The sequence below is a fragment of the Pleurodeles waltl genome, chromosome 11, assembly GCF_031143425.1.
Source record: "Pleurodeles waltl isolate 20211129_DDA chromosome 11, aPleWal1.hap1.20221129, whole genome shotgun sequence".
NCBI classification, from domain to species: domain Eukaryota; kingdom Metazoa; phylum Chordata; class Amphibia; order Caudata; family Salamandridae; genus Pleurodeles; species Pleurodeles waltl.
The window spans coordinates 346,276,967-346,296,075 of record NC_090450.1 but is presented as its reverse complement, the minus strand read 5'-3'; the positions used below and the strand labels follow the sequence as shown (position 1 = coordinate 346,296,075).

Sequence of the window (19,109 nt, the reverse complement as noted above, 5' to 3'; positions counted from 1 at the left end):
GGACACATGAATCTATTTTGGATCTTCTCTATCAGAGTGGCTCACAAAATGGAGGATGGAGATTAGTGGTGGCTGGTTAATAAGGGCGTTATTGCATATCCCTTCCAATTATGTACAGCCACCACATTACCTTCCTTGCAAATCACACAGAGCATTTACCACCTGTTTAGATGATGGGATATAGCCCCTTCATGTGCACGGATCAAATTAATTATTCATGGCATCTTTAAGCAAAAGGTCAATATAAAATAACTGTGAACATAAAATAAGATGTTACAATTCTGCAGTTGCCAACATTAAATTAACCAAGTGCCCCACACCTTTAATATGTTTCTCCTTTTCTGAAACCTCTACTGTATAATTTGAATTGGTTTTTAATGTTCAGTTGCATTTTACTGAACTTTTTAAAACATACACCCTAAGCAGAGACATAACATGTTCACAGTGACAAAACTGCAACACAGACTCTGAAAGCAGGTTTTACGTAATTATGTCATGTTTTTTTAAAGTGCTGGTGAAACTCGCCTTCCTCAAATTAGCCAGACTACTTTATATTCTATGCTTTTTTATTTGTGATGTGAGCTATAGTTAATTTAGCGTAAATTGTAATATTCAGCAACAAACAGTGAGACATTCTCTAGTGCATTTATTTACTCTCAAGACTTAACCATTCAATTTCTTAAAATAGTGTATGGCAAAAATATACGAAAACATAACAGAGAAAAGTCTTCTCAAAATGGGTTTTCTCTCTGTGTACTCGAACGATGACGTCATTGACAGTTTTTGGCTTCTTCAATTACCCTGACAATTTAGGGTGCACCCCGAGAGCTTCGCAGTGGCTGAATTAACCGATTGAGCTATCCGATTGCTTCACTCAGGAACCAAGCACCTTGTAGAAAACACAAACATCTGAACCTTTAGGTTACTGCAGAGTTTTGAGTCACACAAACTCTTAATCGCATTTCTGCTTTCAAATGTTCATTTCCAGGGAACATGGAATTTTGTCTGGCCTTCGCTTACTCTGAGTGCGTGGTATTTAATTGAAAACGGTAGATCCCACAACCTGACATAGAGCTCGCATTGTTTAGTAAGCACTGTGTGTCCAAAAACACAAAAGGCAGGCTTGCTGTGTTCATAGAGTACCCTGATATTAAGTAGGCGGATTAGAACTCTCTTTTATATGGATTATGCTATAAAGGGCACAACTTTACTAGGGAGAATACAAGGCGGTTGTACATGAGGTATGGCCTCTTTCTGGCTTGTGGTGTCACTCCTGGATATATGTAAGGAAGCCACGTGGGCTATGTCATCTACCTTGATCTCACATTACAGGTTGGATGTGGGAAAGCCTGAAGCCCTAGAGTTTGGTTACAGAGTATTAGTAACCAATGTGTGCAGAACAATTGTTTACTCCTAGTTTTTGCACTCAAGAGTTTTGTTTGCCTCAGTCAGAAGCGATGGCATATTTTGGGGGTAATCTGTTTCAGAATTTTGCTCTGGTATATCCTCACAATCACATCTTTGTAGAGGTATGATAAATGGGTTAAGAAGGTAATGACTCGGTTGCTTGCCATTAATCTTCATTATTCTGACCGTGCTTTGATCGTACCAGTACTTATGATCATTCCCTGTTCCCATTTTTTCACAACCTACATTCTTTATAACCTTAGGATGAAGAGAATTGTATTTGATACTTTATTGCTATTGTAATAGGGGGAGCTTTAACGTCAGGGTGGAGAGTTCAGTTATTTTGCTGTTTTAATCATCCCTTGCTGAGTCACGAGGTACCTGGGTGGACGTGAGAAACCTCTTATAGTAAGTATTGGTACGAGAAAAGGGTATTCGGAGTAATGAAGATTACTGGTAATTAACCGAGTCAGTACCAGACACCTCAATCTACTTCTGTATATGTAGGCTCAATCCACCCACCCTGGTCCCCAAATCAATGAGCTGCTCAACCAGGATAGCTGTCTCTAGAAACCACAGTGACTGAGATCAGATGCACTTCTCAAAGACCAAACGTACCACAAACAGGTGCCCACAAAGCTAGTAAAAATGTTAAAAAAAAACCTAAGAACGTGGGCATGCATGCAGGCAATTAGTCCATGTGTGCAGCTCACCATGCAGTTGAAGAAACTAAATATACTGATTAAAATACGCACCCCTACATCTCGGAAACCTGATAAGATTTCCAAATTGTGGGAATACATGTTTCTTTTAATTATTTTCCACTCAGGGCAAAGTAATCATAGTACTCCCAGCAAAGTGAAAATATGCTATTCATCTTAGATACTGTTAAAGATCCTCTGGCAGGCAGGAAATTGTACTCTTTTTGCCCAGATTCTACGTGACGTACAGTGTTTAACAACTTTGTTAGCAAGATGCGCTCTTAAATGCACCACTTTCCTTTATTTTGTTTAAGAATTTACATTGGAGAATCCCCCCTCCTTTAAACACCTTGTTAGACCTGACAGCCTGAGCGTGGTCATCCCCCCAACTTTTTGCCTGCCTCCCTGCACTTTTCTGACACGTTTGTTTGCTGGTTTTAGGACTCGCCACACTTTACCACTGTTAACCAGTGCTAAACTGCATGCGCTCTCTCCCTTAAACATGGTAACATTGGTTCATTCCCAATTGGCATATTTGATTTACTTGTAAGTACCTAGTAAAGAGTCCTACATATGCCCAGGGCCTGCAAATAAATACTACTAGTGGGCCTGCAGCACTGATTGTGCTACCCACATAGGTAGCCCCTTAACCACTGCAAGGCATGTGTGTGTAGTTTCACTGCCACTTCGACTTGGCAAGCTTTAAACTCCCCTTTTTCTTCATATAACCACCCCTAGGGCAGGGTTCTATGTGGATAAAAGGCAGGACATATACCTGTATGTTTTATATTTCCTGATAGTGGAAAACTCCTTAATTCGTTTTCCACTACTGTGAGGCCTGCTCCTTCCATAGGCTAGCATTAGGGCTACCCTCATATACTGTTTGAGTGGTAGATTCTGATCTGAAAGGGCTAAACACGTCATATTTAGTATGGCCAGAACGGTAATAGAAAATCCTGCGTATTGGTGAGGTTGGATTTTATATTACTATTTTAGAAATGCCACTTTTAGAAAGTGAGCATTTCTCTGCACCTAAAAACCACCTGTGCTTTACAGCCTGTCTCCAATCCACGTCTGGGATGGGCTGGTTGACAGCTCCCTTGTGCATTTCACCCAGACAACCACAAACACAGGATACTCAGTCACACCTGCATTTATCTGCATACTGAATGGGTCTTCCTGGGCTGGAAAGGTGGAGGGCCTGACACTTACATTTTGCACGCTAGTGGCCTGCTCTCACACAAGGGACTGCCAAACCCCCTACTGGGACCATGGCAGACAGACCAGTACTGAAAGGGGACAGTGGGCACTTCAAAACCATTCTTTGAAGTCTCCCCCACTTCAAAGGCATTTTTGGGTATATAAACCTGGTCTTTGACCCCACCAAATTAGACACTTCTGGACCTGAACCTGCAACCGGTCAAGAGGAATGGCCTGGCTGCCCAAAGAACTCATCTGGAGTGATTTACTGGGAAAGACTTCTGCCCTATTGCCCTATTGTTGGCCTCTGACTTTGCTGAGAAGTGATCTCCAAGGGCTTGGAATGAGCTTGCCTCCTGTTTTCTGAAGTCTCAGGGCCAAATATACTTCATCTCTTCAAGGAAACGTCTTGTTCACCGAAAATCGACGCACAGCTTGCCCTGCAACGAGAAAATCGCTGCACAGCTGAACCGGAATGATGCAGCCTGACTTCCCGATCAAAGATCGATGCATCGCCTCCTTTACAACCGGAAATTTGAAGCACAGACCTACTGGATCAACCCACAGCCAAGCCGGAACGGCACAGCCTAACTTCCTGAATGAAGAATCGATGCAGCGCCTGCCGTGCGACAGAAAATTATACGCAACGCCTAACGGATCAATGCAATGCCTGTGAATTCTTCCTGCATGCCCTGGATTTTTCTTGCATTATCCCTGGGCTTCAAAAGATCCCCTCATCGCAGTGTGGATCCAAGACCGAGACTGCGTGCCGGAAATCGCTGCAAAGCCCCTTGCAGTGTGGAAAGAAAGGAGACATCGTCTGTGCCACGTCGGAAAATCCGACGTACACCTTATTTTTACACGCATCTCCTCCTCTGCGGTCTCGTTGCATGATAATTTTGACCCAAACCAGGTACTTTGTGCAAACAAGAGACAACTTTTAAGTCTCTGATTGATCTTGCAAAAGTGATATCTCAACTTGTGCTTATTGAATCTTGATCGTTTTGACCTTAATTTAACCAGATAAATATAATTTTTCTAAACCACTGTGGTGTATTTTTGTGGTGTTTTCACTGTATTACTGTATGTTTATTGCACAAATACTTTACACATTGCCTTCTAAGTTAAGCCTGACTGCTCAGTGCCAAGCTACCAGAGTGTGGGCACAGGATAATTTGGATTGTGTGTGACTGACCTTGATGAGGTCTGTGGTCCCTATTTGGACAAAGGAGAATACCTCTACAAACTAGAGACCCCCTTTCTAACATTGGTGGCAGTGGTTGTGTTTGTGCAGTGACATACAATAGCTACATGTACACCTCCTACTCACAGTTAAAGGTCAAATTGTTTTTTCTCATTTTTCTGCAATTTTTTCCTATTGGACATTTTCATCTAAATCCTAAACAACATGTCTCTGGCTGGGTCTCAAGGAGGAGCTGGAGAGTTTGACCTTGCTCAGCTGAAAGGGTTCTGCAAGGGGATGGGAGTACCTACCCAGGGTGCCTCCAGGAAGGAGGAGTAACAAAAGGCACTGAGGGACTGGGCAGAAGCCCGTTCACAAGAGGATGTTGAGGTGGAGGGGCCAGAGGATGGCTCCCTAGAGAATTTGCCACCAGCAGTAGGGGGTGACACCCCTGGATTTGTGCCCCCTGAGAAAGCAGGGAGCAACGTCTCCAATCATGGTCTGCAGAGGAAAGGAGAAAGGAGAGGGAATTCCAGCAGCAGTTGGAAAGATTGAAAATAGAGGCAGAGAAGAGAGCTGAGTTTGAGAGGACCTTGGCAGAAAAGAAACTGATCTTGGGTCATGAACTGAGTCTAGGCAGTCTACGTCCAGCAGTGATGGTGGCAGCATACATGTAGGGCCTGCTGGAGACAAGAAGGTTGGTATACCCAAAAGATGTGGTGCCAAATTATGTGGTGGGAGATGACATTGACAAATGGTTTGGTGCCTATGAAGTTACACTAATGGCTCATGGGGTTCCTGAAGAGCAATGGGGGCGGATTTGTGGAAACATGTACCAATAGTTGTGGGACTCACTTCTCACATTAGAAAAGAAGGACCAGAACACATACCTGCTCATGAAAGCCATTTTAATTGCCAAGTTTGGACTGACCCCTGAAAAGTATCACCAGACATTCAGGGACAGTACCAAACCCTCCAACCAGACTTGGGTAGATTTTTATGATTCTTCCAGCAAAGCACTGACTGAATTGGTGTGGGCAGTAGAGTAAATGATTTTTTGGGGTTGTATAATTTGATCCTGAGAGAGCATATGCTCAGTGTTTGCTCTACAGAGTTGCACCAGCACTTGATTGTCAGTAAGCTGACTGATCTTAGGAAGCTTGCTGAGGGGGTAGACTTCTCAGCATGGGCCTCTTGCAAGTGAAGATCACAGCCTGCTCGCATGAATCGTAGCCGCGGAACAGCTGAGGCTATATTGGCAAAACATATACATGGTCAGCTACGAAAGATGAGACCGCACTAGGAACTGAAAAGAAAACCTGACTAAAAACACACTCAGAGTTTGGGAGAGTACTTGAGTGTCATAACCTTATGGGGCAGGGTGAGCCAAGGAAACGTCCTAACTGCCATAGGTGGTGTTGCTTAGACTAGGAGTACATGAGTTCACCATACCAGCTATCCAGAAGTCTGAAGAGCAGGACGTGATTAAAATGCAGCAGCAGATTTCTCTGAGTATGTAATAACTTTGCTATTGACAGCAACAGTCATCTAATAGCTCCATAGTAACTGTGTAGTTGTCCTGGTCTGTGTCATTACATGTAAAGTATCACACTGATGGTAGAATAGTTTATTTGGCTAAAGATAAAGCACTAGTTAGCGACTGATTTATGCAATACTATTGACATTACATGATCTTAGCCAAAAGCTTGAGATGCCTCATTTAGTAAGCTTTGGATTGCTCTGAATTTGTATCCTGAGACTTAAGCGAGAATAGGGTTTCCTGGTTACTCAGGTTTCAGTCCAATAGTTGTCTGACCCTGGGACATCAGTAGTAAAAATCACTCATTGACACACATGATGCCCAGTAATCCCGTGTGTCCAGGACCCCCAAACCAGTTCCCGTACTCACCAATCAATGAAGAAGCAGTTTTAGTTATAAATTATCCAGACCAGTTGGTATTGCCAGTGCTTGTTTTAGATAGCTCTTCCTATCTCAGTTATGATGGAAGGCTGAGTCAGTAGTCTGTACTTATTTCTGCTGACTTTTGGCTTGGTTTGCAGTAAAGAAAAACAGATACTTAAATGGACACATAAATACATACATACATGAGTGGTGGGTTTCACATTGTGGCTTGCAACTCATCAGGTGTCAGCAGAAACAATTTAATTCACTGAGTAATCTGACCAGCAAACACCAAAAACACATACTTGACTTTTCATAAAAGAGGATATTTATTTTCTGCCTGTGTCTCCTATTTTCTACACTTTATTTTCCCAATCCCAACACCTCTCTGTTTCCAACTTTGCCTTATTGATCACTTTCTTTATCTCAAACTCACATATTCACTTCTGTCTGATCTATTGTCATCCATCCTGTGATATTATCTTAATCTTTCTATTATTGCTGATCTGTAGTTTCCTCTCCTTATCTGACTCCTTCTCTTTTCAATACTCTTTAACACATTTCTATCTTACTTTACCTCTCCCTGCCACATGTATGTTTTTGTTATTATCCCTTCCTTGCCAATATATAACCAATTTCTTTATCTTTTTCTACCACACATTCCCTTTCCTTGTTTTCTGTTTTCTCACATTCTGTCACTACTATCTTTCTGATACATTTATAAGTTTTCTTTTGCTTTAGCTGATAGTTATTCGTGTTGATTAATGCTGTTTTTCTCACCAATTTCTGTCCTTACAGTGATCCAGTTTGGGTTTATCACAATTTTTGTGGCTGCCTGTCCTCTTGCCCCACTATTTGCCCTCATTAACAACTGGATTGAAATCCGCCTCGATGCTCACAAATTTGTCTGTGAGTACCAACGCCCTGTAGCGGAACGTGCCCAGAACATTGGCATCTGGTTCAAAATCCTGGAGGTCATTACAAGCCTTGCTATCCGCAGTAATGTAAGTATCTGGGGACTGCAAACCAAAGATGCTTCAGAACCTGTATGACCCTGGAGACTTAATGTTTATGACTGAGCAGTGGCCCTCTGAGATTTTTGGCATGGGTTGGGGATAGATGAATAGTGGTTATCTCCCTAATGAGCACAACGTTAAGGTGGTGAAACTGTGTGTTGCTGCCACTCCTTGGGGCCACAACTGTAATTAAATTGTTGTTGTGTCTGTGACCTTAAAGTTTATCTGATGATAGTTGTATGGTTCATCTGTCATTTCCTGCCTGTCCTTGCAGACAATTCAGTGACTGTCAAAATTTAGGGGAGTTCTGACGATAAGGATAGTAATATCAGTGATTACGAAGGAATGTCTGTTAATCTTGACCTATGATTTCTTTGTGAAGGCCCCAAAGAACAGAAGCTATACTCAAGTATTGCTTCTGTCCTTTGGGGCCTTGACAAAGTTGATGATGTATGTTTAAATTTCTGAAATCTCTAGGAGACTTCAAACATAAATTGTTGATGGTGATGACGATGGTAATCTATTGGTGCCAAAATCAGAATACTGGCGACAAGGACCTTCTAAGTGGTGCTTCTGTTTCTTGTGGCTTCAGAGTTTGAGTGATGGGAACAGTTAGAGATTGCCTGTAATTTGGGTCTGCTATGTTTGTAAGATTGTGCTTGAGTAGTCGTCCTTTCTTTTTGGAGATACTTGTTTTTGACTATATTTATGACTGTGTAATGTCGTGTATACAGGTTAAAAGACACATACAGTGGTAAAGCATCGTTTGTGTCTAGTCTAGTCGGAGATGAGGCATTTTCCACATTTTACTGAAGGACAAGAGGTTTGGTTGAATTCTTGGTGCCGTAAGCAGGGAGTTTCAAAGATTGGTTGCCAGACCAGTAAAGGACTGATTGAAGGCCAGAGGTGTTTTGTATTTTAGCATTTCCAACTGTAAGGTGTCTTTGCTCCTCAGACTTTACTTTCCCCTAAGTAATATGGGTAAAATTGGTTTTCTAGATGGGGCTCCTCATATATGAGATAGCCAATTTTAAACATATTACTGTGTACAATTTGAAGGCAGTGTGAATCTTTCAGAACTGGTGAAATATAGTAGAATTTTTGTTTGTTTGATATGTGCTGGATGTGTGAGGTAGAATTGCCTTGATTGTGATGAACAATGACAGTTTAGACCTCGGCCAGAATGAAATTACATCTGCCAAGATGCAATATGATCAGTGTTTGGGTGGCAGTTTTTAATTATTCCGGATTCAGGAGGTGCTTGATTTTCTTCAGTGAGTGAGGAAAAGTTGACAGATTGGTAATGCCCCAGGATTTCAAAAAGAAAGAAAGCAAGGGCTTAAAGCCACACGATTAAGTCCAGCAAGAAGATGAGGATCAAATTTGCTATTGCGTTTGGATGTGATGAGGATAAATCCAGTTTTGTGGGCTTAGCATTAGAAAGTTCTTAGACATGCAGCGTTGGAGTATTGTAAGTCAGGATGTGAAAATGAGGATATTTCTAATTGAAGGAGTCCTTAAGTACAGATGCTTGCCATCTATCTGCTGATGTATGGTGACTCCAGCATCCATGCAGAGCTAGAGGGTTTGAGATGTAGGTTAAACAATGTGGATGCTAAGCTGCAGACATGAAGGACACCACATCTCACATGAGAACTACTCAAGTAATGCTTTCCCATCTTAACAAATTCTTTCTGTTGTGAGATGAAGGAGAACCACTTTAAGACTTGCTCATTGAAGGCTATTTTTGGAAGCAGCATGTTAAGAAGCCTATGATGGTTATTAGAGTTGAAAGATGGCAAAAAAGTGCAGGAGCACTGGGAAACACTGTTTGCATTCATCTAAGATACCATAGATGTCATCAAGCACCTAAAATGCAGATATCTCCATGCTGAACCCTAAATTGACATTAAATCTGATTCAGAGAACAGGTGATTTTTGCTAATATATTTAGTTAGTGGATTAAAGATATGTTTGTTGGATCTGTGAGCAATGGTAGAAAAGGGACATGTCTACAAAATATATTTTTCATTTGTTTGATACCTTCATTAAACTTTTACTTAAAGTGGGGATCCACATTTTACAATACTCGAACTTATAAATATGCATTCTACACTGTCTAATTAGCACTGAAGTTTCAAAAAACTCTTTTCTCTGAGGTGTAACCTATAGTTGTGAGTGTGAATGCATTCCCAGACCCAGTTCAGCTTTGAGCTGAACATACATGGGACATGTCTAAAGTGAGCAAAGTGTTGTGATCTGGATTCAAATTTTTGAGGTTTGGAGTACTCTGGCTTATTTTGTTTTTTAGTAATCCGGAAATGTGGGCCTGAGTGAGTGAGGCATTGATTGTTAAACACCAGACATTTTAAAAAATGTGGAAATTAGATGTTGTGATGGTGTATGTTAGCATGTGTTGATAGTAAAGTGTGGATATGAGTAGCATAAGTAGCTTAGATAGGTAATCTGTGGAAATATGAGCAAAAGAAGACCAGATGGTCAATGTTTTGGGGGCAGATCAAAAAGAGGGTGGAGTACACTGCAGGGCATACCAGCACAAAATTCGCCCAGATGCATTATCCACCATTGTTACTGCAGCCTATACTGTGTATCTCTAGACACAAGTTTCGGGATATTTGCCCTTCTTCATTAGAAAATAACACTTACATAAGGGGGTGCTAGGAATGCTGCTCAGAGCCTTCTCAGATTTTTGTACCACTCCTAGAGCGCGGGTGCATCCAAATGAGCTTGTTAGCCAATTAGCTCAACATAAGCCAATCCAAAAAAGGGGGGAGGGAACACACTGCCAAGATGCACTGTGATAAATTCAGTGCATGATAACACTCACCTTTGTTGAAAGTCTTTGCACTGTATTATTTAGGGGCAGGTAGCTTGAGTCATTTGGTAGAATTTTATTTATGATGACGTTTATTTAGTTTTATTTTAGTGAAAAAAATAATTTTTCACATTTGGTCCTTGGAAGAGCTGGCATGGTATTGAAGAGACATATTTCCATGAATGTATGACTTTAAATAGAGAGCCCTCGGGGTCAGGAGAGGTGAAGATTTGCTTTCAAATGAAGTTGGCTTTAGGTGACACTGTGGCCCACTCGTATTCTTTCCTGATGGTTTTAAGCCGGGGATGTCTTTCAGAGCTGCAGAACAATATCGTTAGTTTGCAAAGAGAGTCATTGAATCATGTTGGGCTTGGTTTAGTTCGGTTGTATTTTACTTTCAGAGAAGCAATTGATTTAGTGGTTTGCTGAATCATTTTATTGTAATCCTCTGCAGTGATGCCGATGTACTTGAATGGATGCAAGGTGTTTAGTTTGAAGGTTTTATATCTCAGAGGACAGATTCTGTTTTTCTACTGGGCAGTACAACATCTTTTTAGACCCACTTGTTCATTATGGAAGTCAATGATCAGTCAGTATGCGAAGGGGGACAAGGAAATTATAGTACCACTCTCATTCAAAAAGGGAAAGTAATTTTAGGAACCAGCATCCAATTAGATGTGGCCCTTTTAGGGAATGAGAACTAAAGTAAACCATTTGTGCATAGGAGACGGTTGAGTTCATGGTACTCTTGAAATTAGCATTTCACCAGTTGATGCTGAAGTCACCCACAAGAAGTTATTTGAAGAAAGTGGAAGAGAGCATTTTGCTGTGTGCTATGTACTCTACAATTTACACATTTACTCAGTTTGGGCGGGGTGTTAGGTGATGTGCATGTATGAATGATATATTTATATATATATATATATATATATATATATATATATATATATAATAGAATAGAATAGAGAGAGATGAATACATTACTGAGATTGTCTACGTCAGAATAAAGTGGATATACCAATCTCAGGTTATGAAACGTGCACATGATGCTGTTTTTTGAAGATGTATAATTGTTATTGATGGTGCGGGGCAACGAGAGATGGTAATCACGTTTTTCAAGTTTTCATTTTTGTGGGATGTATCCTGTGGTGCCTGACAACTGGAGTGAGGAGTTGCTGACTTTGAAGACCCATCTTAGCAACATATTATATTCGGACTTGGTGAGTGAAAAGGTGTAATTGCAAGTGTAGCTAAGTGGGGAAATTGGAATGGCCAATACCAGTGGCTCTGTAAAGGAAATCACAATTAGAGAACAGTACTATTAGGTGGAGAAGAGAGGAGTAAGAGATAAAGGGAAGTAGAGAGAAGATGTGGATTAGTGGAGCCCAGTAAAATACTACACAGTGATGAAGATAGGAGATTGTTGGATTCATTGTCTGGCTTGAGTTGCCGATTGATAATATATGATACTAATCAAGATGGAGCAGCAATGCATAAGTAGCTACAGGGGAAAGAGACAACTTTGAGAACACTGCAAAGCAGACATCACCATGTTTCAGGGTACAGCCATACAATGAGTGCCCATTGCTAGAGTCTTTAACCAGAGGGTGTGCTTGATTCGGGTGGCTGAGGCTGATATGGGAAGTGGTGGCACCACGTAGCTCAAAGCATTGAATGGGCTGCATTCTCTAGAGTCAAAAGCAGGTGCGGTTGAGCTATTGCAGCCAGCTGCTGAGATTATTAGTGCCTGGAGGAGTTCAAACAAGCTTTGAGTGGTGTGACTTTGAATTGAATTCTCAAAGTCCTGATGATGATGGTTAAGTGCTGCTTTTGTCATTTGGTGCCCCACTTTTCGGTTTGTGGCTAAGTAGGTACCCTATCATAGGGAGCCTCAAAATTTAAATGGAGGTGACAATGGAGTGTTGTGATTGCTCTTGATGGCACACATTTAGGATGATGTTCATGACTGAGGATGGTTCCTGTTCTTTGTAGCTTTAGAGTAGGATGGTTGGCTGTGACTTCCAATCCTCTGGGGCATCAGATTTCGGATGATGGTAAAAAGATCAATTTTGAGCCAGCCTGATGGACTTTAGAATGAAAGTTGTTCCTAACACGTATGAAAGTTTCAATTCAATTAAGGACACAGAGGCGATGTTAGAAATGGGGTCTTTGGTTGGCAGTCAGGTTACCCCCTGTCCAAGTAAGGACCCTCACTCTAGTCAGGGTAAGGAGAATCATCCTCAGTTAACCCCCGCTCACCCCATTGGTAGCTTGGCATGAGCAGAAGCAATGAGTAAAGTATTTGTACCAACACACACAGTCAGTAACTCAGTGAAAACACTCCAAAATGACACAACACAGGTCTAGAAACATAGGTAATATTTATCTAAACAAAACAAGACCACAACAACAAAAATCCAACAAACAAGTCAAGTTATGAATTTTTAAAGAATAAGAGTCTTAAATCATTTAGAAAACAGTGAGAACACTGTTAGTGTGAAAAAGTACCTGGGTTGCTTCAAAATAACACCTCACGGGGGAGAGTGCTTCGGAAAAGGCCAGCGATGAGTCGATTTCTCACTTGTAAGTGAGACCGTGCATCATTCATCCTCAGGTCGGATCAGTGTGCGTCATTTTTCCTCTCTGCAAGAGAGCGATCGGTCGATCCGGACAGGCACCTCGGGTACGGGCAGGCTTTGCGTTGATTTTCCACACCCAGTGATGTTGTGTTGAAATCCGGTTGCACGGTGTCAAGAAACCACTCTGCCGGGGCTTTGCCCGTTGTTTCCCCAGCCACTCTGCATCGATCTCCCAGCCGCGATGCAGTTGGAGCATCGATTTTAGCCGCGAGGCCGGCGGCGTGTCGTTTTTCAGCCACGAAGCGGGTGGTGCATCAAAAGCTTTCCCGCACTGCGGTCTTTGCATGGATTTCTGCCCTTTTCCACCAGCTACACCTTTCAAGGGCCCAGAGACAGGTTAGGGCACCACTTGAAAGGCAGGACTTTCAGCAGAAACCCCAAGTGCTGGCAGAGAGAAGCACTTGCTGTCCTTTAGACTTCAACAACAGGAGGAAAGCTCAGTTTCATGCCCTTTGGAGATTCTTCATCACTGAAAAGCCACACAAAAGTGAGTCTTTGTTCTCTCTCAGGTAGAAGCAGCTACTGCAGGCCAACCCACAAAGCACAGTCACCGGCAAAGGGGCAGTACTCCTCCTCAAGCTTCTCCAGCTCTTCTCCTTGGAAGAGGTTCCTCTAGGTTTCAGAAGTAATCTAATTTCCAGGGGTTTGGGCGCTCTTCTTATACCCATTTCTGCCTTTGAAGTAGGCCTACTTCAAAGAGAAGTCTCTGTTGTTTTCAAGATCCTGCCTTGCCCAGGCCAGGCCCCAGACACACACCAGGGGGTTGGAGATTGCATTGTGTGAGGGCAGGTGCAGCCCTTTCAGGTATAAGTAACCACTCCTCCCCTCCCCTCAGCCCAGCCCAGATGGCTTATCAGGATATGCATGCTACACCCCAGCTCCCTTTGTGTCACTGTCTAGAAGAGAGGTGCAAACAGCGCAGCTGTCAAACTGACCCAGACAGGGAATCCACAAACAAGCAGAGTCACAGAATGGTTTAAGCAAGAAAATGCCTACTTTCTAAAAGTGGTATTTTCAAACACACAAACTAAAAACCAACTTCCCTAAAAGATGGATTTTTAAATTGTGAGTTTAGAGATCCCAAACTCGACATGTCTATCTACTCCCAAAGGGAATCTACACCTTAATCATATTTAAAGGCAGCCCCCATGTTAACCTATGATAGAGATAGGCCTTGCAACAGTGAAAACCGAATTTGGCAGAGTTTCACTGTCAGGACATATAAAGCACATTAGTATATGTCCTACCTTAAACATACACTGCACCCTGCCCATGGGGCTACCTAGGGCCTATCTTAGGGGTGTCTTACATGTAAGTAAAGGGAAGGTTTAGGCCTGGCAAGTGGGTACACTTGCCAAGTCGAATTGGCAGTTTAAAACTGCCCTCACAGACACTGCAGTGGCAGGTCTGAGCCACTGTCACCAGGCAGGTCGCTCCCCCCATCTGCCCCGCAGCCCCCTGTGGGTTGGACCTCCGTTGCCGCTTTTGCCGCCTGACTACTCGCTACTTTTTTTCTGTACCCCTGCGCTTGGCTTCTGTGCCACTTCGTTTTTTCATTCTGTGCCCCTGTGTTTTGCTTTCTGTACCCCTGTGCTCGGTTGTCCCTCTCCTGCCGTTCTTTCCCTGGGTTTTCCCCCAGGTTTTCCCCGGGTTTTTCCCCGGGTTTTTCCCTTGCTGCTGAGCCCCTGCGGCCCCGCCCCCTTCACTCCCATTGGCCGCCCGCTCCCACCTCCCAGCTGCTCCTCCCTCCCTCTGCCCTCATATGGAGGCCGCGAAGCGGGGGTAGAGAGCGACCTTTGACCCTGTCACCAGGCAGGTCGCTCCCCCCAAATGCCACGCAGCCCCCTGTGGGTTGAACCTCTGTTGCCGCTTTTGCCGCCTGACTACTTGCTCCCTTTTTCTGTACCCCTGCGCTTGGCTTCTGTGCCACTTCGTTTTTTCATTCTGTGCCCCTGTGTTTTGCTTTCTGTACGCCTGTGCTCTGTTGTCCCTCTCCCGCCGTCTTTTCCCGCCGTTTTTCCCCCGGGTTTTTCCCCGGGTTTTTCCCTGGGTTTTTCCCTTGCTGCTGAGCCCCTGCTGCCCCGCCCCCTTCACTCCCATTGGCCGCCCCTCTCCCACCTCCCAGCTGCTCCTCCCTCCCGCTTCCCTCATATGGAGGCCGCAAAGCGGGCGCGCCGCTGGCGCGCCAAAGCCGCACCTAAGGCAAGCACGTCTGCGCCCATCCGCGCCTGGACCGCACCCAGCACCAGAACCCCTGGAACCCGCACCCCCGCAACGCCAGACTGCACTACGATGCAAGCACCCTCCACGCACTCAACACCAGACGAGACCACCCCTGCTACCGGGCCACCCCGAAACGCACCCAGGGGCCTTTCACCTGCCGGAACTGAAGATTCACCATCATCCAACCCTCCACACCACCAGCCAGAGAACCCAACCACCTCCGCTGCATCCTCCTCAACACCCGCTCCGCTCGCAAGCACGCCATCGAACTTTGGGACCTCCTAGACTCCACCGCCCCGAAGTCGCCTTCCTGACAGAGACCTGGCTGAATGCCACCTCAGCACCAGACATCGCCATAGCCATCCCACAGGGCTACAAGATCTCCTGCAGAGACCGCACCAACGGAGTAGGAGGAGGAATCGCCATCATCCACAAAGACTCCATCAAAATCTCAACGAACACCGATGACACCCTCACCATCGCCGAGCACATGCACTTCCAGATCCACACCGACCCCAACACCACCCTCAGAGGAACTCTCATCTACAGACCTCCCGGACCCCGCCCACAGTTCAGTGACACCATCGCCGACCTCATCAGCACCCACGCCCTTGCTTCCATGGACTACATCCTCCTCGGGGACCTGAACTTCCACCTCGAGAACAACAACAACGCCAACTCCACCGCCCTGATCGACAACCTCGCCAACCTCGGACTCAAACAGCTCGTAACGACACCCACTCACGCCGCTGGACACACGCTCGACCCCATCTTCTCCGCAAGCCCCCACGTCTCCTTCAACCACACCACCGAACCACACTGGACCGACCACAGATGCGTCCACTTCACCTTCAGAAAACCCACCACACACCACGGCACCCAACAGCTACCACGCCGCTGCTGGGGCAAGGTCACCGAGGACCAACTGACTACCGCCCTCGCCCTGAGACCACACACCGACCCCACCGACCCAGACACCGCCGCGACCAACCTCACACAGAGGATCAACGACTGCGCCAACACCCTCGCCCCTCTCAAGACCTTTACAACCAACCACACCAACAAGAAAGCCGCCTGGTTCACCGAGGACCTCCGGATCTCCAAGCACACCTGTCGGAAGCTGGAGAAGAAATGGCTCCACGACCGAACACCAGACAACCACACAGCCCTCAAGAGCGCCACCCGCAGACATCACCAACTCATCAGGACCGCCAAGAAGACCGCATTCAAGGACCGCCTAGACAACAACGCACACAACACCAAAGAGCTCTTCAGCATCGTGAAAGAACTCTCCATCCCCAGCTCCATCACCAACGACATCCCGCCATCTCAAGACCTGTGCGACTCCCTGGCCACTTTTTCCCACCGCAAGATCACCGACATCCATGACAGCTTCAAGCCCGACCCCCCCCTACCCACCACCGAGTCCACCACCCCTGCGACTACCACTCGCACCAGTCGCCTGACCGTCTGGTCCAGCGTCATTGACGAAGACACCATCAAAACCATGAACTCCATCCACTCCGGATCCCCATCGGACCCCTGCCCTCACCACGTCTTCAACAAAGCCAGGGCAGCCATCGTGCCCCACCTCCGGAAAACAATCAACTGTTCCTTCGAGACAGCAACCTTCCCAGAAAGCTGGAAGCACGCCGAGATCAACGCCCTTCTGAAGAAGCCCAAGGCGGACCCCAAGGACCTCAAGAACTTCCGGCCCATCTCCCTGCTCCCTTTCCCGGCAAAAGTAACTGAGAAGATTGTCAACAAACAGCTGACCCGCTACCTCGAAGTCAACAACATCCTGGACCCTTCCCAATCGGGTTTTCGCAGTAACCACAGCACCGAGACCGCCCTCATCGCCACCACTGACGACATCCGGACCCTGATGGACAAAGGAGAAACAGCTGCCCTCATCCTCCTGGACCTATCAGCAGCCTTTGACATGGTCTACCACCGCACCCTATCAGCACGCCTCCATGACGCCGGTATCCAAGAGAAGGCCCTGGCCTGAACCACATCCTTCCTCTCCGGCAGAACCCAGAGCGTCCGCCTCCCACCCTTCCGCTCCAAAACCACCGAGATCATCTGTGGCGTCCCACAGGGATCCTCCCTCAGCCCGACACTGTTCAATATCTACATGGCCCCCCACGCCCACGTCGCACAACAACAAAACCTCAACATCATCTCCTACGCCGACGACACCCAGCTGATCATATCCCTCACCGAAGATCCCCACACCGCCAAAGCTAACCTCCACCAAGGAATGCTGACAGCAGACTGAAGCTGAACTCAGACAAGACGGAGGTCCTCATTCTCGGACCCACCCCATCAGCCTGGGACGACTCTTGGTGGCCCACGTCACTAGGCACAGCCCCGGAACCCACGGACCACGCACGCAACCTGGGGGTCATCCTCAACTCCACTCTCTCCATGACCAGGCAAGTCAACGCCATCTCCGCGTCCTGCTTCAACACCCTCCGTATGCTCCGCAGGATCTTCAAATGGATCCCCCTTGACACGAGAAAAACCGTTACCCAGGCCCTCATCACCAACAGACTCGACTACGGGAACGCCCTCTACTCAGGAATTACAAACAAGCTCCTGAGACGACTCCAACGCATCCAGAATGCCTTGGCCCGACTCATCCTCGATGTCCCCCGCCACAGCCACATCACACTCCACCTGAGAGGCCTGCACTGGCTCCCCGTCAACAAAAGGATCACCTTCAAGCTCCTGATCCACGCACACAAAGCACTGCACAACACCGGACCCACCTACCTCAACAACCGACTCAGCTTCTACACCCCCACCCGAAGACTCCGCTCAGCCAAACTCGGGCTCGCCACAGTCCCCCGCATCTGAAAAACCACCGCCGGCGGCAGATCCTTCGCCTACCTAGCCGCCAAGACCTGGAACACTCTCCCCACCATCCTACGACAGACCCAGGACCTGCTGGCCTTCAGAAGACTCTTCAAGACCTGGCTCTTCGACCAGTAGCACCCCTCCTCTCCCCAGCGCCTTGAGACCCTCGCGGGTATGTAGCGCGCTTTACAAATGCAGTGATTGATTGATTGATTGAGCCATGTTTACAGGGCTACTACAGTAGTTGGCACAACCTGTGCTACAGGCCCACTAGTAGCATTGGATTTACAGGCCCTGGGCACTTCTAGTGCCGTTTACTAGGGACTTACTAGTAAATCAAATATGCCAATCATGGATAAGCCAATGTACACATGTAATTTATACAGAGAACACTTGCACTTAAGCACTGGTCAGCAGCACTAAAGTGTCCAGAGCAAACAAAACAGCAAAAACAGAGTCCAGCACACAGAAAACAACGTGGGACGTAGAGGCAAAAAGTTAGAGGAGACCATGCCAATGATGCCAAATCTAACACGTGTCCCCCCCAGCTGAAAGTGGGGAGCAACTCCCCAACCTCATGGGAGTTCTCATCACTAAGGCAGAAGAATCTGGAAAGACCATCAGCATTGGCGTGGTCGGTCCCAGGGCAGTGTTCCACCGTATAGTCCATTCCCTGTAGTGAGATGGACCACCTCAACAATTTGGGTTTCTCATCCCTCATCTGCATTAACCATCTGAGGGGCCTGTGGTCTGTTTGAACCCAGAAGTGAGTCCCAAACAAGTAGGGTCTTAGCTTCTTCAGTGCTCAGACCACAGCAAAAGCTTCAGGCTCAATTGCCCTCTACCTACGTTCCCTGGGAAGTAACCTCCTGCTAATGAAGGCTACAGGTTAATCTAGGCCCTCTTTATTAAGCTGTGAGAGTACTGCTCCAATACCATGCTCTGAGGCGTCTGTTTGCACAAAAATTCCTTGGAATAGTCAGGTACCTTCAGCGCAGGGGCTGTGCACATGGCAGCCTCCAGGGCATCACAAGCTGTCTGGCAAGACCCAGTCCAGATCACATTTCTGGGCTGATTTTTGGAAGTTAACTAAGTCAAGGGTGCAACAATTGTGCAATACCCCTTGACAAACCTCCTAT

The 19,109-nt window shown here is 45.9% G+C and overlaps 1 protein-coding gene across 1 annotated transcript in view; it reads left to right on the top strand.

Moving 5' to 3' along the window:
- The window catches only part of ANO7 (anoctamin 7), a 2,026,240-nt gene that overhangs the window by 1,745,777 nt on the left and 261,354 nt on the right, over positions 1 to 19,109 (top strand). Inside the window, exon 20 of the mRNA XM_069213645.1 lies at positions 7,193 to 7,398. Coding sequence (XP_069069746.1) covers positions 7,193 to 7,398 — 206 coding nt within the window. The remainder of the gene's footprint in view (positions 1 to 7,192; positions 7,399 to 19,109) is intronic.